Here is a 23,187-nt window from a genome sequence, read left to right as displayed (position 1 = left end):
CTGCCCCTATGGGCACAGGCATCTGTGATCTCTCCACCTGCTATCATCTCCTTTTCTCATAGTGACCCAAATCAGATGGGATAAGGGCCTACCATGACATCTTCTTTCTAGCTCAACCAACTCTTTTAAAGGCCCTGTTTCCAATTAAACAAACAATGACAACAACAAAAATATGCTATTCAAGTACCATGAGTTAAGGCTACAATATATAGAGGACATAGCTCAGCCTGCATTTCTGAGATAAGCCTGTCCTGCCAACACAAGCGTTCTCATGACTAAGTACAGGCCAGTGGAACAGGATCAGAAGAGACATGTGTCCCCCGGAACCATGACTGCGAATCGTTCTGCACAATTCTCCATACTCTCTGGCTTGCTCCATCCATTGGAAGATTCCAATGAAGGACTCCTGGCACCCAAGGGCAAAAACAAGCAAACGTAGAGTCACTGCATAGAAGGAGCAAAGCTCTGCTACTGGTCAGGTATTCCACCACCAGGGACATGCAAGTAACAGAGACTGACAAAGCCATCAAGACATCAGCAGATTTCACCTAACAGCAGACACACAGCAATGGGCTGATCCCAGCTGTAAAGTCAGTGACCCACACAGGAGGACTGCAGAAAAATGAGAGAAACAGACTTTTCCTTGTCAGGGCACCATGCATCTCAGTGAACTGATGGGGCCCCTAGAACTCTCTCTGATTTACAGACTCCTTCAGGGGTCTCCTGGCTCCTCCTTCCCATGCAGGCTAAGGACTGGGAGGAGGAGGTGAAAGGGCAGGTGGAAATGATAATGATCCCTTTTTATTTAAACAAGCCAGTTTTCTTCCCAATAAGATGCATTTTTTTGTCAGCTCAAATATTACTCTTTGATAGAAATCTGAAAATCATTAGCCTTAATGGCTCTGCTGTGAATAGAGCTGCACAAGGAGGAGGTAGATGTTAACAGGAACCTTCCACTCCAAAACGAAGTCACCCTTAGGCCTCCTTCTCCCCCCACTTGCAAAAGAAATGTAACAAGAAAAAGATTACAGGTTTAGTGCTACTCAGGAAGAAATGTATATTTGGAATAAATGCATGAAATCTTTTAAAAACAGCACATGCTGAAAACTTCCTATATCTTTTGATTTGCTTTCCAAATCCCACAGACTGCACAGTTGTATACAATCTTTAAACAAGTACAACCCTTGAGAAGTGTGGATAGATTTAAGAGAAATAAAAGATCAGCCAGCTTGTAATCTTCTTTTCTCCTTTTTCCTCCCCAAAGCTGCATTAAATTGCCTATTGAGAACAATAACATATTTGTGCTTTTATAGGTAGAATGATTGGTATTATGCAAAGATTTGGCTAACAGTCTAAAGGCACATTCAGACTGAGGGGACCGCATGCTGGCAATAATTTTATGGATGCTCTGGGGAGCCTGTAATTCCCCCAGAGGCTACAACTTAACAGGTCTCTGCATGTTATGTAGGAACTCCTAGGATTCTAAGCTCTTCAAGAACCTTACTAACCACTGAGACTCCAGAAAAAATAATTCCCAAAGGGATCTTGGAAGTATTAAATTTCCCTTGTGGTTTCACATTCTCTCTGGTCTAGGAAGGCACAACGAACAGTTTCGTCTTAGTAGGACAGACAACTTCAACAATGGCATCCTTGAGTTCTTAAATAAAACCTAAGGCTCTTCCTGTGCCCACACTCATGATCCAATAATTCCAGCCATGGAAAATTATCCTCAGAAAGAAATTTAAACGAAAGCTGTACACACATACAGCAATATTTTATGTATGAGGTTATAACCCATACACAGGGCAACTCGTTTTGTCATCAGTGGCCTTTAGACCAAGTATTATGGAAACCTTTACAATCCATAAAAACAATGCATTTGAAGGAACACAAAGCAAACAGTTAAAACATTAAGTAAGGAGGTAGAGCATTAAATGCATAAAACATGCATAAAAAGGGATGTAGTTTGACAAGGAACCAAGGAAAACGGAAAGTCATAGAGTTACCATTCAGGGAATACAGCTGAATGATTTTCTTTGTTAATTTCCCTTAATGGGATCATAATGTTGTTTGAAAAAACATATAATAATAAAATGAAACAGAATGAAATGGTCCCTTGGACTTTTAAACTTTGATTATCGCATACAAGTGTGAGCCTTGAGACCCAAAGGCCAGGCTCAACTCTCACTAACAATTCCCATTTTAGAAAACCCTGGAATTCCACCCTAAGGAAGTCTGAAAGGGCAGTAATAGACAGCTACATGGAATGACACAATGAGACCATTGCCAGGCCAGCCCCTTCCTCCAAGATGCCCCAAGGACAAGCAGCACACAGGCATTCAGACCTTCACCTTGGCTGGAGAGGCTGCCGACACATGGCCACACAGCAGCTGCGGAACCCAACACCTGAAGCTCGGACCCCTCACCCTTCCCAAGCAGGCTTTACATTTGCTAGCAACTGGAAACCCACAGGCAAGGAGAGGTGCCACTGTGCTCCTCAATTCCCCTTCCTGGAACAGGTATGTGACAGTGGCTGCCATGACTTCGGGTGGTAAGTGAGACAAAGCAGCTTCCTACGCCTCATCTGTGACACTGACGCTGATCCCTGCCTATGTGGCTGACGGTGCTCAGAGGGTCTGAGAGAGCCATCAAGGGACACCACTGTCAGTAGACCAGGAAGATCTAACCTCAGCGGCTGCTTTCTATTAGAGTACATATAATTTTGAAGAAGCTTCTCTTCACTGAGCACCTACTGCATGCATAAGCCCTGTGTCAGAAGCTTCTCACTGATGCTACACACCTGCCTGGCAGGGCTTCTCATGACACAGGATGGAGAATTTTGAGAAACGCAATGACTTGCCTGGGATCCCAAGCCCTCTATGTGGTGAAGAGGGATTAGAACCTCAGTCTCCAGAGGCATTATCCAGAACTCTCCACAGAACCCTTGTGCCTCTTCCACACATTTAGGGGGACTTGGCCAGATCTGCATTTGGGGGGCCGTAATTAGTTGTCTGGTCCCAGTTGCTTTCACGGTAAACAACGTCTGATAAACCCACAATGCTGTAAGTATTTATTACATTGCAACCCAGCTGCCAACTGTCTAACCATTTTAATAAAAGCTATTTTCTAAGGTTTATGTTTTATTGCATGTATGACTCCCTTATTGGTTAGCATTTTGGAGTTGTGGAAAAGGTTATGAATTTAGAAACTGGCTGCATTCATATCATATTTAAAACTTAATGCTATTTTATTAAAGACATATGGGCCTCCAAAGTACACATATTAAATGTCATGTAAGAAAAGTAGCAGTTTAAATCATGGTCAAATTCATTTTTGACGTGACTCCTGAGGCTTCCCAAGATCTGAACTATTTCTTTGTAAATCTGGCAGTTTAACCACACTCATAAATCACTTTCAAAGCATATTATTTCTTAATTTTACTGCATTAGAGAGCGTTTGGCCTACACAGTGAACTGTTTGTAGCAGTTATGTGAACAAAGTTGCACATTTAGCCATATAATGTGCAAAGGAAGAGGGGAGGAAAAACAAAGAAGAGAAGCTTTTCATTTTTTTTCCTGTTGGACTCAGCCAGTTCATTTTTTTGCCCAAGCAAAGGCAATTCCTCAGATCCAGATTAGCCCTCTGTCATCAAAAAGGGAAGAGGTTTTGGGCTGATACAGAGGCTTTTCTGGAAACAAGGGGAAAAAAACTTGCAATTTCATCTTCTCCAAAGCAGGGCACAACTAAAAGTTAGAATGAGTATAGAAATGAGAGCTCTTTTTAAAATATTATACCGAGCAGAATTTTTTTTAATGTGCCTTAGTGTAATACAGCACATGGTTGTTTCTAATGATCCAGGGATCCAATATCTCAACCTTGAGTTCCAAAACCCCTTTAATGATGAGATAATATTCTCTGTGAAACATAGAGAACGATACTTCAGTCCCCAGCCTTCTCCATTTGACTCTGGGGCAGAAAGGGAGCTGATTCCAGTGACAAATTCCAGGATCTAAACATTGGCCTTGGTTTCCAGATTCGTCAAGGGCGCTGAGGGAGGATTAGCAGAGTTGAGTCTGAGGTCACCCAAACGAAAGAGCTTAAAGGCTTAGTCCTGCACCAGGAGTCCTTTCCCAAGCTGGGGCCCATCTGGGGACTTTTCTGCTCCCCAGCTGTTCCCCAAGGACTGTTGCCTCAGTGTTCTGTTTTCACCAGTGACCATGGAGCCTCCTCGGTCCTCCACACTGGAGCCCTGGATGGCTCCCTTCCATTCCCAAAAGGACAGAGGCCTTGTTGAGTGCCCAGGGACACACTCAGGTACCTCTCACATTCTTTCTTGGTAGGACCTTTACTCTCAGCAGCAAATGGATGATGAGTAAAATCCCTAGCCTAAGCCCAAGCGTGAATTGCAAGAAATGCAGGGATGACACTATAAATAGAAGGGCAACATCTCCTAATGTGGAATGAATTGTGTCTCCCCAAATCCTGATAGTGCTGTTCTAACCCTAGTATCACTGTATCTGGAAACATAGCCTATAGCAGAAAATTAGGCTTATAAGAGGCCCTAAAGTAAAAGCAAAGACTGCCCACCAACCACCCTACTCCATGCCTCTCCCCTTCTCTCCACGTTTTCTGGTATGAGAAGATGCAGCAAGAAGGCACTTAATTTCTCCCAGGGCTCTGAGAAGCGGATCTGGGCCTCCTCAGAGCGCCACGCGGCTGAAGTGCGGGAGGAGCTCCCGCGTGGTTTCCAGATTGCCGGAATCCTGGTTTGATGGCCCACTTTTAGGAGTGGGAGGGTTGTCCCGGGACTCTGAGAAGCGGATCTGGGCCTCCTCAGCGCGCCATGTGGCTGGAGTGGAGGAGGAGCTAGGAGGATCCGGGCGGAGGCCTGAGCGTCTCAAATCTCGGGCAGCCATGCTGCCCGGGGTGCTCAGGTGCCCCGCCACGAGTCCAGCCTAGCACAGCCAGGCTTACTACCAGGTACGTACGTACATGGGGTGGGTGGTTCGCAGGCGGCCAATCCGCCATTTGGTGCCAGGCTGCGCCTGCTGGCCGCCCGGCCAGGAAATACTGGAATTTGATTCCTTTGATATGCTACAGGAGTCACTCCATGCTGAACCCACAGTTCTCTGAGAATGTGTATTAGTCCTCAAGATTCTCAATGGCAGTAAATCTTCCTCTGAAGAACCTGTAGTCACTTTATAGTGCAGATTACCAACACCAGTCCCTTCAAAAGCAAAATTCTGGGCTTGTCCAGCTGGATACCCCATTACCTGAGAGGAGGAGGGATCAGCAGAGGGGTCACAGAAGGCAAGACTATGACATTGTCTGGCATTTGAGAACCATACTCGGGGCTAGAATGTGTCAGGTATGTGTGGACCAATCCCGTGCAAACTCTGACCCCACTGGATGGTTTAGAAGGGCCGGAGGGGTCTATGCATGAGGCATGACAGTCTATGGGGTGCGCTGGGCTGACCCAGAGCAACCTCTGGCATACTTAACACTGGCTGGGAACAGGCCTGGTTGGGGAGCTTGGGGGAGGCCTTGGCTGGGTGGAGGTTACCAGTAAGGGGCACAGGAACTGGAAGGGGGCTGAGTTCTGGTCGGGTCACCGTTGTACTCCCTTGGCACAAACATGGATTTGGACTTGACGCACCGTGCCGGGTTAGACTGCAACACAGTTTGGTGCTCTGGAGGCCCAGGGTAGAGGTGGGATGGACTCGGCTAGGTTTCAACCCCAACTGAGCCATATATGAGCTATATGTGGGTATGGACGAGCCGTGGCTGGGCTGAAACTCTCAACAGCAGGAACCAGAATGGGTTGAAGAGCAGTGCTGGCCAAAGGACCTGCTGGTATGCATGAAACCTGACACCAGGAAGGGGTCTGATGGAGGAATCTGAACAGTTTCTCTGACAGGACACTGACCCTAGAAATAAACGCAGGAAGTGTGGAGGTAAACAACCCAGAAGAGGCTTTGGAAAGTGACCCACTGGCATACATTTGGCTTGAGTTGGGGGCAGACCAGGCTGAGTTGGTTCACGTCATCCACTGGCAAATCCGAGTGCTGGAACTGTGTGGGGGCCTGGCCAGGTTTGGTTGCGATAAAAACAGTACAAAACACCAAATGCCAAGGTGAAATGGCCTGTGCCAATAGGGAATGTAGCACCCAACCAGCACACCTCCCACTGGTTTAGGTGAGGGACGAGTGTGTGATGGGCAGAGCCAGGAAGAGCTGCAATACTCATCAGTTCCAATGGAGGTCGGGGCTCAGAATAGAACCAACCCAGGGATTACAACCACCAGCTGATCGGAGTGATGGACTGTGGCGGGCACTGTGCTTACTAGTAGTGCATATAGGAGCCTGGACTGGGAACACCTCAAAGTTTCTTTGGGGTATCCCCTGAACAAAATGGAAGAATCAAAACATTATGGAGTAGATCAATCAACCACCTCAGCTATATGTTTGCAGCGAAAAACTGGACAAGGGGAAACTCTAAGATGGACTATGTCAATCAGTGGACTCTGCACCAGTCTCATTGTACCTGGATTGTGGCTGATGATATGTTGGAGCTAATTGATCGGGGTGACACTCTGCTGGCTCTGCCCTCAAACCTGAGAGGGCCTCCCTAAGAGGCCATTGAACTTGACTGGATAAGTGGGATGCTGGACTCTGTATGGTGTGAGCTTTTAATTAGGGAATCTCAACGGAACTTGAGCTGTGGTTATGCATCAAGGTGAAGGAACTCACCATGGGGGAGGGTTTTGGGGTGAAGGGGGGAGAATCCCAGTACCTATGAAATTGTGTCATGTAATACAATGTAATTAATGAATAAATGAATAGAAAAAAAAAAGAAGGCACTTAATTTCAAGCCAAGAACACCCACACCTAAACCCCAGCCTCATCTCTGACTTTTGGCCTCCAACCTAGACAGAATACACAATCTTTTGTTGAAGTCACTCAGTCGGTGGCATTTTGTTATAGCCACTGGAGCAGTGAAAGCTCATACCAATCCCCAGCAAAAATGCCCCTCCCCATGTTCACCACATTAGCACCTCACTAACATCACGCAGAGTCACCTGAAGATGCACAAGTGCAGTGGGTGCCCCTCCTTTTTCAGAGAGGCCCTCCTGTCACTGAGTTTCATTCAGCAATGGTAATAACCTGGAAGAAGGCACTATACTCCTCACCTTAATAATGCGGAAACTGACGGCAGGAGGTAAGACCAGTATTTCATCCAAATCTAACCCATATTCCTGAAACCTGAAGAACATCTGACCCTTAAACACAACAGCAAATCCAACAACAGCCCATGATCAAACCAGTCTTTCTGGATATACAATAGCCACAATAAATTCTGATTTGAATCCTTCCCGAAAGAACAGCTGGAGGCAACTTCGGGAGAACAAAAATGAAAACTTGGGCAGAAGAAGAGAGGCATAAATAAAAACAGATCTGAAAAACACATGGGACAGGTCACCAAGCCACACAACTCTATGGCAATCCAAAATGCCAAATGAAAAGATAACAGGTGACTCACTTCTCACCTCTGAATGTCACTCGTAAGTTAAAAGCTTCACAAAGAAGAAACTCCACTTAAAACTTGCCACTTCAGAAAAGGAAAAGAAAAAAAATACTGTTTTTGGAGCCTAGACAGAGAGCATTTGCTAGCTGCTGCAAAGAAATAATGAGTTCTAATTCAGGTAATGTAGCTCAAAATTTACAGCCATATTTTAAAATGCACATGAAAAATAAAATTATCCTAAAATGTCCGTGGTGAAAAGGCTGAGTGTAATTACTACCACTGACAATGCCCTTGAACCTCACTAAATTAACATTAAAGAAAGCCCCAATTACAGGGCATCTGTACATTACTAATGGTACTCCGTCTCTTAAGCTAAGATATTCTACAGCAGGGAGCAGAAAAGCAAACAAAGGAGCTAGTTGGCCCCACCAGCCTGCAGGGACCCCATGTGCTGACCTGTCCTATCATACTTGGAGAATGTCACTTCTGGTCTAAGTGACAAAGAGGATGCATCTGGAACTGGAGAGGGTCCAAGGACCCCCGAGGTAAGCTCTGGAGACCACACAGAAGCAAAACAAAGCAGGAAAAAAAACCACCACTTCCTAGAGGATGGTGACAAACTCTTAAGCCAAAATCAACAGCTGTCTGGGATCTTGGATGTTCCTGGAGGTTTTGGCAGAGAAACAGACTCTGTATGCACCAGCAAGGAACAGGTTAGGGATGCATCAAGAAGTAGAGACATTTTATAACAAAAAAAAAATCTTCTAAGCACATGTCTACCATGAATGGAGTGGAGTACAATTACTAGACTTCTTTGTAATGGATCTCATGAAAACCCATTTGGTGCTCACCAAAAACATACCTGGGAATGGCACTAAAAAGGTCATGGAAATGAAATAAAAAGACCAGATGTTCTTTCATGCAAAAGCATTTGGAAATGCACACTTTATTTTTCCATAATAAGCATTTTCCCCTGATTTCTTGATTTTAACCGCATGTTAACCACATGGAGGTAAACAAAAAGTTTCCAAAACCGTGTGAAGAGTTTGACTTTGATCAGGTGACAGGGTTACTATATCCTGTCCATGACTTTGCTTTTGGGGACTACAAAGAGAACACCTACACTTTACATATCAGGAACATCCCTCGTGGTAGGAAGCTTATGTGAGGTTTCCTTTGTATCAGTGTTTTCTTCTTAGAGCTTGCTCTTCTCAACTAACAGTAACAGAAGCTTGGAAATTACCAGAAAATTCCAGAAGAGGAATGAAACTGTGCTACTGTGATTTTCTCCTTCTTTCACCAGGGAACTGCAAACTGTTAACTTGCATCTCAAGTTAGTTTCAGAATGACACTCACACTCCTCCCCCATTGGCCTAATACTGACCCTTCCATCATTCAGGTTTCCTGTCTTCTAGAATGCCTACCTGTCTGTAGGTTCAGTCTCTGTAATGTGATGTCCCCAAAGGCCCAGAAAAGACTTTGCATGCAAGGCAGAGCTTTAGGAAGGCCTGGAGCTGGGAAGGCTAGACAGCAAAACCTTGGTACGAGATAGCAAAGAGAACATAAATGCATTAGGTCCTCTCTCCACTCATCAGTCCATCACTGGCTTTTAATCTGTTCCCAGCTCTACTCTTCCTCATCCCTCACTTGGAGTCACAAGGCTTCGGAGAACTGGTGGCAGGTGAGGCAGGGGTTGGGTGGAGGTGGAGGATAGCACAGTAAGGGTGACGATGCTCCAGTGCACCAGTGCACCTGCTGCTGCAGAAAAGCAGCTCCCTGTTAAGCACTGAAGCTATACACAGAACCCACAGGATCCAAAGCTTTAACCACGACTAATGTTCAACTGGTACTCCAAATATGTTTGCCTGGAATCAAGCTTGTTAAAAGAGCATCTTTATTTTCCTCCTCTTCTTCTCCTTCAAGCTTATTTTAAAACAAAAAATACAAAAAATAAAAAGAACCTAAAAAGCGAAGTGCCATAGCTCCTTTTCCTAGCGGAATAAGAAAACATGAAGCTGGTAAACTGTGTATGACAGACATGCTTGGCTATTAGGACTCAATCTCAGTCATTACCAGCCATCACATGAATGAGGATGTTTCAGAGCTCAGTTAAGAAGCTTTAAATTCACACATTAGAAAGAATAAGATCCATGGGGAAGAAGGTGGGAGAATTCGGAACTTACTGCCAGGAGTTATTGTTGCACCTCTGCAGTCACTGCCCTTCTCACCCAAGTGTCCCACCTGATGACTACCATCGAGATCCCTCCCTGCAATCCAGCTCTGGGATGCAGCAATCTGCACACCCTGGAGTGGCCTCAGCACCAGTGCCAGCCTGGGCAAGCTCAACCCTGGGGCAGCCTCGGGCCAGCAGCTGTGGGATCACAGGCTTCCAGAACAGCTGCCCTGCACCAAATATCTTCACTGCCTTTTTCAGATGCTTAGTGACTCAAACTCAGACCCACCCAGACTTTCCCCCCAATCCAAATCCTGCAAATGTTCCTTCTATATCTCAGGGGAAACTGCAAAACTGGCCTAACATGCAGAGCATGCCACATCCTGACTCCTGGTCCTATGCCTAACCTGTACTTTAACCCAAATGGGTGAATGGGTGTGATCACAAGGGTCAAACGGGAAATTACAAAACTGCATTTTACTTCTTTCTGGTTCCTGTCTTCCTGCTCATCTGCTCCTGTCATCTATCCAATGAGGATTTTTCAAAAGGTTCTTGAAAAATATCAAACTGAAAGATAAATTTTTGGTGCCAAAAAATACCCTGAAATTCACATGTATTTTTTTAATATAACATGCAATCTTTATGAAATTTCTACAGACTCCTAGGATATCAACATTTTTGCAGCAAAATAAATTTATCTTGTTTTTTTTAAGGCAATCAGATTTATGGAAAGAAGGAAAAACAGCGAAAGATCTTCTGTCTGCTGGTTCACTCCCCAAATGGCTACAGCAGCCAGAGCTGAGCCAGTCCAAAGCCAGAAGCCAGGAGCTTCTTCTGGGTCTCCCATGCAGGTATAAGGTCCCACAGGTTTGGGCCAGCCTCTACTGCTTTCTCTGGCCACAACAGGTTGCTGGGTGGGAAGTGGAGCAGCTGGTACATGAACTGGTGCCCACATGGAATCCTGGTACATGCAAGATAAGGATATAGCCATTGAGCCATCATGCCAGGCCCTAAATTTATCTTTTCATTTCATTTTCTACAAGCCTATTGAATGAAGCTCCCTTGTATTCCAATGCCTTATTAACAGACATAGTGGAAAGAATACATGCTTGCAGGCTGGCATTATCCTTTGAAGTAATTTATGACATGCAGGATGATGAGCAAAAGAAGTTTTGAGACCTAGGCAGACCTCAGAAAAAGTGGGATTTCAACTTGCTCTGCAATTCTAACTGATATCTGTAATTTTTCTAATCATGAGTTTCCCTGCTTGCAGATTCAGGTAAGGGGAACAATCAGAGCTAAAATCATGAATTAGCTGATACAATATCTAGTACACAACAGAGAGTACATGCTAGGTATTTTTTTCATTCACATTATCACAAAAATGTCTACAGATCCAATAATGGACAGGTAGGCAGACCCTTAAGCTGGCTCTGCTTCCTTGATGAATTAAACATCCAAAACAGTGGTGGAAGTTAGTGTTGGGGTGTGTATTGTAGTGTAATCGGTTCATGTGGTTAAAAGAAACTTTAGCAACCCAGCTGTCCCACTTCTGAACCAGCTCCCTGTTAATGTGCCTGGGAAGGCAAGGGGAAATGACCCGAGTTTTTGGGTCCCTGCAGCCCCATCCAAGAGCTGGATGGTGTTCCTGGTGCTTGACTTTGGCCTGCCCCAATCCAGCCATTATGGGTATTTGGGGAATAAACCAGTGGATAGAAGATCTTTCTCTCTCCCTGTGCCTCTGTAACCATAAAACAAATCTTAAAACTCTCACTGAACCCCAAGTTGTGCCCAAGTTAATAGCTCTGGCTCAAGTGGCCATCAGACAGTATGGACAGCAGGGCCTGTACATATTAGTTAGGGGTTTTGCAGTAATGCTACTGCTCCATATCCTAGTCACTTTTTACAAGCATTTGTTCCGTGTGCTGAGGTCTGTGCTTGGCTTGAGGTCTGTGCTTGGCTTGAGTGGTTCAGCTTCAAGCCTCAGGTCATGTTCAGGTCCACTCAGGGTGCCTCTTACGTTATTTTCATTGCAAACGACAGACTGTGAGTGCAGTGAGTGGAAACCAATGGTACATTGTAAGGTCCTGGTCCAAAATTGGCATGTGTCATGGCCACTTACAGTTCATTGGCCAAAACATTCCATGGCCAAAACCAAGGTCAGTAGGTTAGGGCAGTATACTCCTCTATTATTAGAAGGCCACGGCAAGGACAGAGAGGAAAAAGACAAATCTAGGAACAATGCAATTGGCCACACTTCTACCTGTCGCCAAATTCCTGAATTTCCTAGTGATAGGTATCCCAACCTCTGTGTTAAAGAAAGTACCACTTAATTTCATGATACTTTTGATATGCATCTGTCCAACACCTTTGGATGAAGCAAATGTTTGGGAGGACAACAGAAGGAAGAACATGGAATTCAGCTATTGAGTTGCCAGGAAAGCCAGTGGCTGGATCAGAGATACAACCATACCTTACTGTTTGCTGTCTGGCAATGATGGACTTGCTGCATGGAGCCGACAAGCATACATGTGGACTACTGACTGATAGTTAATAGCTGAAGTTTATTAACGACATCAGGCTTTTATAGACTGAGGGAGGAGGGTTTAAGGAATTTACATATCAACAGGAGTTGACCTGAGATGCTGAGAGCTCCCATCAGCCTGTCGATGGATCCCATCATCTGTTTCCACACTCTTGCCTGGGAGTATCTTTGTCTCTTTGTCTTGTTTCTACAGGCTCAATCAATTGTCTTCTTACAGATATCCAATCAATTGTTCTCCTCTACCTCACCAAGCATTGAGCTTAATGGAGAAGGGTATCTGCTATTTACTCAAAAGCTGCCAAGGCCCAGAGACTTCTGGGAGGAACTTTGAGAGGCTATTAGCAGCACACACAGGTTCACTTTCCCACTATCTAATATGGATGCTAGTTATCTACTCACAAGGCTCTTCTGGGATACAGGAAACACAGTTCTCCTACAATTCATATATTCCAGCAGGATGCTGCATAAATGCAAAGCTACAGAAGCTGCATGCAAATATTCCTGAACCAGTATGAACTTGGGATAGGAGATTTCAAAAGTAAAGATACACAAAATCCTTAAGTGTCTTTCCCCTTCAACTCTGAAGTCGGGTATTAGGATGAGAAACAAACAAACTGCAATTGCTTGGTTTCCTACGTTGTTTCTAAGCACATTGCTAAACTATTTTCCAAAAATGAATTGATTTAAAAAGTCGCTCTTGTCAACATTTACTATAAAATAACCAAAAATAGAATCTAAGTATGTCTTTAGACAAGAAACATCTGTGTGAACACAGAAAAAAATCCATAAAACAACAACTTACTAGTGGTCAGAAACATCTAGAAAAGCAACTGACATCCATTTTTTTCTGAATAGCTCACTCTGTAAAAAACTTTCAATATATAGTGATTACCTATTTAACTGCATACAATTGTGGTTTACAATATTACAATACATATTTATGAACATGTCATGGCTGGATGTAAAATATGTATATTCTTCAAAAAATTGAGTATAGAGTAAATGCTGCCAACTGTTATAAATCTAGAAGTAGTTTCTGATCATCTTTAATGTGTTTGCCACTGAGTTAGAGAGAATGAACAAAAGATTTCTAAGTCATATGTATTGAGATTTAAAACAAGCCAGCACTTAGCAAAGTGCCCAGAAGAGCCTAGGAACTGAGGGAAAAAATTACAATGGCAGCTACAACAAGGATAATTTCACTTTAACTACAAATAGACTTAAAGGTGCTGTGACATGTTTTGTTTGTTTGTTTTGAGAAAAGCTATATCTTGTTTCCTAAAAGCTAGAACAGGAGTGAGTGGGTCTTAGAGAAGAGGATTGAGGGGGTAAGCATGTAACATCAAGTCATACTCTTGCCTGACCAAGAAACACTGCCTCATAGAAAAGCTGAACCTCGGGTCATCGTGGTCATGGGTTTCTCCACTGCAATCTCAGGGTAATTCCTGTGCATAAACAAATCTGCAATCCAGAATTCTGGTTGCACACAGATTCAAACAATCCTGAAGGGAGCAGCTAGCCCTGTACCTGAATTTTCACTTGGCTCTATGGAGGCAAGTGTGAATACAGTCCACCTCTCTTCATACCTCTGCCAATATGCTGTTGATCAAGATCCACCCTTCTGACAACATAGACACAGATAAGTAAGGTACTCAAGGGAGTTCAGATCTAACTCCAAGAGTAAAAAGTGGAACTATGCACTGTAGATAGAGAGGAGTAGAGATTCTTGGGCACAAGGAACATTCAACTCTTACTTTAAGCATGGACATAAAAAGATTTCTAGAAGGTCCTTTACCCCACAGTTTATTTATTTAACCTAAAACATCTCTCCATCATTTAATTTATCATACCCAAACCCACATTAGAGCCCACTCTTCCAAATATCTAAAGATACACACCCAAATACGCAAGCTTTCAAAAACCACACAATCAAACATGATGGGAATCATGTACTCCCAAGATTGCATGGCATACTTTAAAGGACATATTAATACTCATGCATATACCTGTGTCCACACTTTTCCTATCAAACAGTAGCCAACAAGCTAACTGTAGGTAGCCCACTCCACAGTCATACCTGTAAACAAGAGGGGCTCAGATTTAAATAATTATGTCCAGGAAATGACAACTGTGCCCTCTGCCAGAATAAGGATGGATGAATACAGAAAGGGGACATAATTAAGCAATTCTGACTGTTGAGGCTTCAGCTGCTTCTCTAATGTGCGATGCTTATGTGCCTACCACCCACGCCCTTCTGGATAGGCCTCTGCACCACTTTGATCTGTATGTTTCAGTGCCATGAGAGGTCACGGTCTGATCATTACAGAATCCTTTCATTGGGGGGGCCTCCAGCTGCTTCGTCTCTAGTTTGACGCTTTCTGTGTTGACAATGGCATGATTCAATGGCCAATATTGGGGAAAGATTTTTATTTTTTTCCTTTAAGATACTGGGAAATGAGTGAAAGCTGGCAGCTGAAGGTCCATTCAATCAACACATCACATGTGCAGGACCTGGAAAGCTCCATTGTAACATCAGCTATCATTTCCCAATGAACGACAGTATCTTTCTGTGCAATAATCAGAATTCAGATAGAAGGCAGCTTTTAAACAGAAGCCAAAAGGCAGCAATGGAGGGGAAGTGTGGCACCAGGAGAGAAAGGGAGAGAGAACTCACTCCAGCACCGGGGCCTGCCAGCTACCAAATCAAACCTTTGATGCAGGGGGTTTATTAGCTCCTGGATGTTGTTTGCATTTGCATCGGCTGGGAATACGCAGACTGGCCTGTTCCCTACCTCCGAGGCAAGGGTTATGATGGGAGAGGCATTTGCTATGCTCCCAAATACTTTATGTCAGGAATAAAATGAAAACAGCCCCCCAAATCATGGCCCCCTTGATGATCTGTCACAGCATTCTGCTGAGTAAGCACAACAACCCACAGCCGCCTTGGAAAGGACAGAAGCAGGCCTGAGATGCTGATTGTATTATGAAAAATAGACTTCAGCAAGTGTGCTCAGCACCACGCTGGCAACGCGCAGGAAGGAAACTGCTCTCCACTTAGAAGCTGACTCCAGGCGTACACATACCTCCCAAACAAGCAAATGTATATACATACACAGAGAGAGAGTGTACACACACCTGCATAGGAACAAACATATGTCTGTGCAACTGGGAGCCAGGAGAGAACCGGCCTTTTTGACGCCAAATACATCAACAAGGGGCTCATTCTGATCTCCTTCTATCAGCAAAAAAAAAAAAAAAAAAGAAGTGCCTAGGCCTATTTCAGAAAAGAACAAGGGGGTTGACTGCAGACATTTCACAAAACTGAGAAACACAGGAATCTCTCATGTTCCTGAAAGAATGTGGCCTACATGGAACGCCTAACTAAAGATCAGACCCTTGAGTGCTGGTGTCACTTCTGCCAGATAGGATGGGGCTTCGGAAAGCTGCAGTTGCCCATCCCCCTCATCTGTAACATCAGGGCACAGACCCAGCGATCCTTAGATCCCTCTATTTTGCACATCATGTGATCATGCAGAGGAACCAAAGGTCCCACTTGTTGCAGGAGTATTTTTCTCTCTGTCCTCCAAGAATTAATGGGCATATGGAAGCTTAATACAGTTAGGATGGATGTTAAAGTCAATCACACAAACATGAGTTAATTCTATAATTGATTGGAAACTAATTAGTAACTTGAAAGAACATTTCTGCTGATGTTACTAATGACTCCAGCTGAGACTGGAGCTGCAGGAGCTATTCCCAGCCCCTTTCACAGGCAAGGTAGGATTTCAATATCTCTCATTTCTAGGCTACGCAGCAGTCCGACTTCTCCCGCTTTCTCCATTTAAGGCCTTCCTAGAAGATTTTATTTGAACAATGAGTCCATGAAGGAAATATTTGGCTCATTTCTTCCCCAGGTGAGACACTGGAGTGAGAGGAGTATGACCAAGCAAATCGACTCTGGCAATGCCTAGCCTCATGACCTCGGGCAGCCCAGCTAACTTCCCTGGCTGGCCCTGAGCAACCTCCTCTGCAAAGTGAACTAATGATCTCTTCCTTATAGAATTAAGTGATGAATGATTCACAAATCTGCATACAAAGAACATCAGAGTGTTGGGGGGGGGCAGGCATGCAGTACTCCATCCAAATATGGTGGTATTATATTTACTAGCCTCTTTGAATTTCCAATGAAGATGTAGAGCCCTCTGTGACACAGCACAGGACAGCAGGGTAAGAACTAACTTACATGGCTCAACACAAGCATACAGATAAGGAAAGAACACTAAGTCGGCATTTATAGCAGCCCAAGTCAAGTATCAAGAGTTCATTCGGATTTTGTGAGACTCAGTGATATCAGCTGTTTCTGGGATTTTCTTTTTCACCAAAATTAAAAAAAAAAACTTAAAAAGAAAGCCAAGAAATAAATTATTTCGTTTCAACAAAATTACAAAACCTGGAATGACTAAAGGTAGTCATGTGCAATATGTCAAATCCATGCCCCGATACAGATGGAGAACTGTTAACACTTAAACAGCTATGGAATGAATCACTCAATTAATTTCCCACATGCTGAAACAGGTAACAATACATTGATCTGCCAGCATTATACTCTCCGTATCATATATTTCCATAACTGTTAGCAATTTTACTCAGAATAATGGGAAATTATTTGCACCTCCTTGGTTCAGGGAGAGATAGTGTCCTCAGGCCTGGTGCCACTCAAGCTGCTTGATGCAAGAGATTTGGGGGTCTGTTCCATGCTGGTCTCATTTGGTTTTTCTCCTCCCCTTTGCCCTTAATTGCTTATGAAGAATGTGTAGAGTGTTAGGTGCCAATAACTGAAGAGAATCTACCCCCTTAGGTTTTTGTGCCAGTATTTTTAACACAGCGAGGGCAATGGCCTATGAGGTAAACTCACAGTTCCACACACCCCCAGGGAGATGATGGTTCCCAATGGGGTCATCAAGTACATTCCCCAACCCACTGGTTTCCATCATGGACCCTAACTCCTCACACAGAGACAGCTGCTCACTCATTTCAAACATCTTCCTGTGTCTGAATCCCTGAAGTTGCATACCCTACCAACTTCATTAGAGCTGGCATTAGGATGTTCGCTTATGTGGAATCCATGCATGCTCAGCTCATCAAGGGAAGGCCAACAAGCGCCACCAGGATGAGCTCTGGAGAGCTACATGGTGCAACATACATGGCAGCCAAGGAACACACTATGAGAAAGCACTTCCTTCCACCACAACAATGTCTCAGAGAAATGTGGCACTACAGTCTGCAATAGGAGAAAACTATTCTCCCCAGAACCCCTTTGCTAGCGAGAGAGAAGACTCCCCCTCTGATGCACTATGGAAATTTTATCCATTCCAGACATGGTCATTTGTCCAATACTATCTCCTTTGCCAACCCCAGGCCTAAAGAGGCTGTATTTCAGGAAACTTCTTTAAGTAGGAGACCTGAAACAACCCCTGAAGCATCACCATTGAGATGACTATGTGCTGTTTACTGATAAAGAAGTGTACATGGAGTGAATCGCTTTACAAACAACAAATCCTTAGACTTGGACTCAAGAAAGCTCAGTGCATACTTACGTTCACCTTCCGGTTTGCCAAGCAGTGCATCTGCAGACTGACAGCTGATCCCAGGCTGCTGTCCAAAGACATAGGAGGACATTGGAGGAGTAACCAGCACTGGGAGATAGATATCACCTAAGAACAGTGGGGGCTGGAGACAACTCACCTTGGGTTTCACCACTTTCATGAAGGCCCCTTTGACCAATGCCTCTTCTCGCTCTTGTCTGGTTACCTTCTTGGCATCCAGAAACTTTAAGTTGGGCAGCTTGTGCAGGACAAAACACCTGGAAGAGAAAGATCCAAGACAAGTCAGGATGACTGGAGTGAGAACCTCAGGGGTTCAGGTACTTTGTCTGGTCTTTAGGAACTCCCACTATGGGGTCTGCAGGAGTTCAGATCCTGGCTGCTATGTCACCTCTATTCTTGCACAAAGGAAAAAAATTATCACTTCTTCGGACATTTCACAAACACACAATGACATGTTAGACATGCCACTACTGGCTGTGCTTGACTCACAAGTGGATACACAGTCTCACATCTTTAAATTAACCACTGGAACGTAATCCATGTATTTATTTCTTAATGACCAGAACATGATCTCAGTCTCTTTGCTACACAGGAAAACCTCTGTAAAAATAAATCTACAGTTGGCTTGTATAATTCACACCAGTGCCATTCCTAAGAGGCATCTGGGTCATTCTCATCTGTGAGATTACAATAAATGGTCAATCTGAAGCTGAAACAATCAAAAACTTCCTGTGACTGGGGACAGTCAACTAGGTTGGCACAGCCTGGGTGACTTGGAGAAGTAAGGAACACAGGTGGCTTGGAAATGCTTTCTTGAAGGATCAAGCTGAGGTTCAGAGGAGTATTTTCTGATCATCACTGGATTGTTTCCATACTAACCATATGAAGTTGATCTTTACCAAGGAGAAGGCAAAGGAGAGTTGGCTTCCAGGAGCCCTTCACTGCCTAACAAATGCTATGTGGCCTGGATTCCCTTGCAAAGGCTCTATGGCATTCATTATACTTCCAGGGATAAGCCAGTAGCTACTTTTGTGATGAATTATCTTCACACAGGTGTATTTGGAATTGATAAGAAAATGTTCATGGCCAGGGTCTAAGTTATAAGATTAATAAAGAAAGAAAATGTATGTACATGTCTTGATTTCTCCCAGTCAGCAGTTCAGACATTTTCTGTCAGATTCCTATATCCCATCTATCAGCAAGCAATTGTTTAGACCATATTCCTCTTAGGAGGAAGAACTAAGTACCCAATGTCAAGAGCAATGGATTATCTCCCAAGGAATCTGTCACTTCCTTCCTGAACATCCACTCATCTACCAATCCCCATCCATCACAAAGCTTTCTTCTAAACTTCTAGAACACATTGCCCTCTCTTTTCTCAGTACTACTGAAGTCACGTATCAACACTGACCACTCTGAAATTATTTTTTAATTACAAGAAGTCTTCAACAGTTCGTGAAAGATACCTATCTTGAAAAAAGTATGTTTGGATTTCAAATACTTTTGTACTATAACAAAATTATCTTTTCAACTCCATTTTTTAACGAAATCCAAGTAATTGATCTTATAACTTCATATCATCACTATGGGCAAATTTATTTGCTTACTTTCACTTGATCTTGAAAATAATCCCTAGGATGTGTTCAAGGGCATCCTAGTACATTTCAGTTATACAAACACAGAGATGGTTCAAAAAGTTCACAGGAGGGAAGAATTAAAAGATAATTAGTTAGGATATAAATGCTGAAGATCCAAGCTTATAAGATAGTTTTCAAACAGTTCTTAAAGATGAATATTACGAAAAAACTAAGAATGGATTCCAAAAGTAAACACCTTTTAGCTCTATTTCCATGAACTTTTTAAAGTACTCCCATGGAAGGTGCTCAGAAAAGATGACATGATTCTTGGTCTCATATCAGTTGGCAATGTCATGGGTAAGACTTAGTAGCACAGAGAAATCAGAAGTCAGCATTGCTACATGTCTGGGGTTATGTAAAGAACAGCTGTGGTGGCACAGAGAAAAGGATCTATGGTACACACCAGAGGACCACATACCAAAGAGACAAAGCAGAACAGAAAATCCCCAGAAAAGATACAAATCCTAAAGACACCCCAAGTACCTAGCTTACTCAGAGCTACTTGGGGTACACCTCCCACTCTATGGAACAGCAGACTCTGAGCACCAGGACCCTCTCTCAGAAGGCAATCTTACAACAGCAAGAGGCTTTCATTGACTTATCCAAGTAGAAGAGGTGGTTGGCAGATCACTCAAAAACCAGAGGCAGGAGTGCAGTCAGCTCCAGGCAAAAACTTTCCCATTGTTCACTGAAATCTGCTGAGGGTGTTGTCAAGTTCAGTTTTCCTCCCCCAGGAAGGCCCAACCCAATGCGTGAGGGCCTAGAATTTGACTCCCTGCTTCCTGCCACCTCCCCAGGTCTTCATCCAGAAGCCTCCTTCCTGTTTCTCCCTGAAACGTCTCTTTGGCCTCTCCACTTGCCCCTGAACCATATCCCCACATAGGAAATCCCCACAAAAGGCTTAGGTGCCCTTTCCATGCCCCAGCAGAACTTCCACCGGCCCTAGTCTGCAGGAGGAAGCCTGCACCTTCTGCTTGTAGCGGCAAAGTCTGGATGACAACAGAGTCTTTCAAATAAAGACGTGTACAGACAGAAACAGTATGTCAGGAGTGACGCTCAAAGGAGTAAAGACACCCACTAAGTGTAGGGTGGGAAAAGATGAATATTCAGGTGAAGAAAACATCAGTATTAGAAAATCAGCCAATGTTTAACGATGGAGTGAAAGATGCCTTCACAGGGCTGGCAGGAACCAGGATGACAACAGACCGCAGACTGTCATTTTGCCTCCCTTTGGATCACAGCCCTGAAATCAAAGGGAAAGCAGGCAGAGAGGTGCTGACTTTCAAGGTAGCTCAAAGTCTAAGATGACAAAGAGCTGCTGTTTTCTGTGTATTCTCCCTACAGAGTAACAGAAACAGCTTACAACGTAATTTTGGTCATCCTGACCTTCAGGGTAACTGGACTCCCAACCAGAAAAGTAACCTCAGTTTCCTGGAAGCCACCTAGAAGAGTTTGAGGGGTAACAGGAATACCTAGGCTGTTCATTTCGAGACTCCAGAGTCCCCTCCCTTGGAAATGTCTTTCTCCATTCCCTTACTCCACCTTCCACTGACAGCTACCAAGCATCCCCCACCTGCCAGGTACTGTGCCACTACCAAGGATAAGTTGATGAATACAGCAGGACGCTGTTGGCTCTCAAGGAGCTTCTGTCCTAGCACGGCCACTCTCAGACTTCAGCAGTCATCAAGATCTCTTGGGGTCTTGCTAAAACCCACATCAGCCAGAGGGTTGGATTCAGGTGGTTTGTAGCAGGACTTGGGATTTATGCTTCTAATACATGCCCAGGTGCTGCAGCTGCTCCTGCTGAGAACCAATGTTTTGGTGAGAATGACCCCATGAGGAGTAAGTTTGGGAATTGTGAGTGTAGCGAGGCAGCAGGGTCTTGGTTCAGCCAATAGTCTGCCCCTCCACCATGTAAACAGTACACAAAGCCAGACAGTGGTCATGTCCACCATCTTTCCTCTACCCCATACTGGCTTGGAACTAGCTCCAAACATTATTACTGAATGATAAGTCGGTGGGCTTCCTGCCTGCTGGTGCCAGCCTGGTCTTGGGAGATCTATTTCCCTTTGTTCTAGGTCATGTTAGGGTGTCAAAAGCCAGAGCTTCAATCCTGAATGTAACACAAGTTTGCCATAAAAATGTGAGAGGATTCCCGAAGCCACAGAATGAAGGCTTTTACAATATCAATTCAGTCCTTGTAAATTTAATCCAGGGTTATTTGTTGCACCAAAATCTCTTTACTGTGATGTATGACTTAGTTACTGGGGTTATCACAGCCGTATCCTAAAGTTGCATAGTACATAAAACATTTCAGTTAACAATGCGGGAAGGTTAACTCTCCCAGATAACCTGCAATCACAAGGGTAGTCCAGATGACAGCCCTCTGTCAGCCTCCACGAGCTATTGATGGTTCAATCAGTTTGTTTTGAAGGTAAAGTACAACAAAAGGGCAGTAAACTTATTCAGACTGTCAACAGGGGCTATCGGGAATGGGGCTTGTAGGTAAGTAATTCTGGGTGTTTTAAGGCTATTATCAAACAGCAATGGTTGAAAGAAGAGACAGCTACTAATAACACAGAAGGCAGCCATCATAAACCACTTTATGGCAGAAACCCCCGTCTATAAATCCTGTGACACCCACAGACAGCTTCAGATTTATAAAACTGCTTGTTAAGTCTGGGAATTGCTTAATGAAAAGAGACCCTTCTACATTCTGAGTCTCACGTCCCTAACTCCAGAGGGCAGCTCCAATTTTGCTGACCTTCTCAAGGTGGCGGGGGGAATCTCGCTGCCCCTGAGCGGGGCATTGGTGGTGGTGGTGGGACTCAGAACTTCTCCCATCTGTAACACAGACAGAGAGGCTGTTGATGAGGGAGCAGCGATCCCTGGCAGGCAGTGTCAAAGATCCGTTTGTCTCAGTCTAGAAATGGATTTCCTAAAAGTAAGACACCCATAGCTATTGAGGGTCTCTCTCTTCTCCTACAGAATGGCCGTTTTCCTCCAGGACCCCTCTTAACCTTTAGGACAAAGAAAAAAGAACACAGCCAAAAGGGTTTCATTTTGTTTGTTTTTCTGTTTGTGTGTTTGTTCAGAAACCAATTCTCTGCTCCATTCCTCGGGCTCTGGCATTTGTCAGCTTGAACTGAGAGAAGAAGATGTTCTTTCCTCTTGCCCACAACTGTTACCCCAGAGGAACTGGCAGCTCCCCAACAGCACTGCACAACCACACAAGCGCCCAGCTAGATCCGCGCTGTCTGCTTTTGTGGGGTTGGCTGCCATGTTTGTGAATCCAATGCCCCGCTCAAGAAATATCAAGTGTCCAGTTCTTGAACCAGGCAGAGTCACTGGAGATTTTTCTGCTTCTTTATGCTGATAGACTTCTATTGCTTCTTCACATTGCTTCTTGCTGCCTTCTTACTCCCATGTCTGGGAAGCATGGAAATGGCACAAGTTACTAATCCCCTAGCTGGGGCCCTGGAAGGGATTCTCGGGTGAAACACCAACCAACCCTGTTTTACATTTTTTCCAAAGATTCACACCTTGTGGAGGGAAGACCCAAGGATGCACCAGGCTTCTCTGCTCTTGACTGGGTTATAACAATTCCATTTAGTAACATGGGTTACCTCATGCTAACTGAGAGTATTCATCAACTACTAAACATGTCTGACTAATTTTTTAGATTAGCAATGGCTTATGTAC

General features: G+C 44.2%; 1 protein-coding gene across 1 annotated transcript in view; it reads right to left on the bottom strand.

Moving 5' to 3' along the window:
- The window catches only part of LRMDA (leucine rich melanocyte differentiation associated), a 1,013,179-nt gene that overhangs the window by 410,828 nt on the left and 579,164 nt on the right, over positions 1–23,187 (bottom strand). Inside the window, exon 5 of the mRNA XM_058671395.1 lies at positions 17,988–18,105. Coding sequence (XP_058527378.1) covers positions 17,988–18,105 — 118 coding nt within the window. The remainder of the gene's footprint in view (positions 1–17,987; positions 18,106–23,187) is intronic.

The sequence above is a fragment of the Ochotona princeps genome, chromosome 13 (genome assembly GCF_030435755.1).
Source record: "Ochotona princeps isolate mOchPri1 chromosome 13, mOchPri1.hap1, whole genome shotgun sequence".
Taxonomy (NCBI): domain Eukaryota; kingdom Metazoa; phylum Chordata; class Mammalia; order Lagomorpha; family Ochotonidae; genus Ochotona; species Ochotona princeps.
The sequence above is the reverse complement of the archived record's forward strand: the minus strand, read 5'-3'. Positions and strand labels throughout refer to the sequence as shown.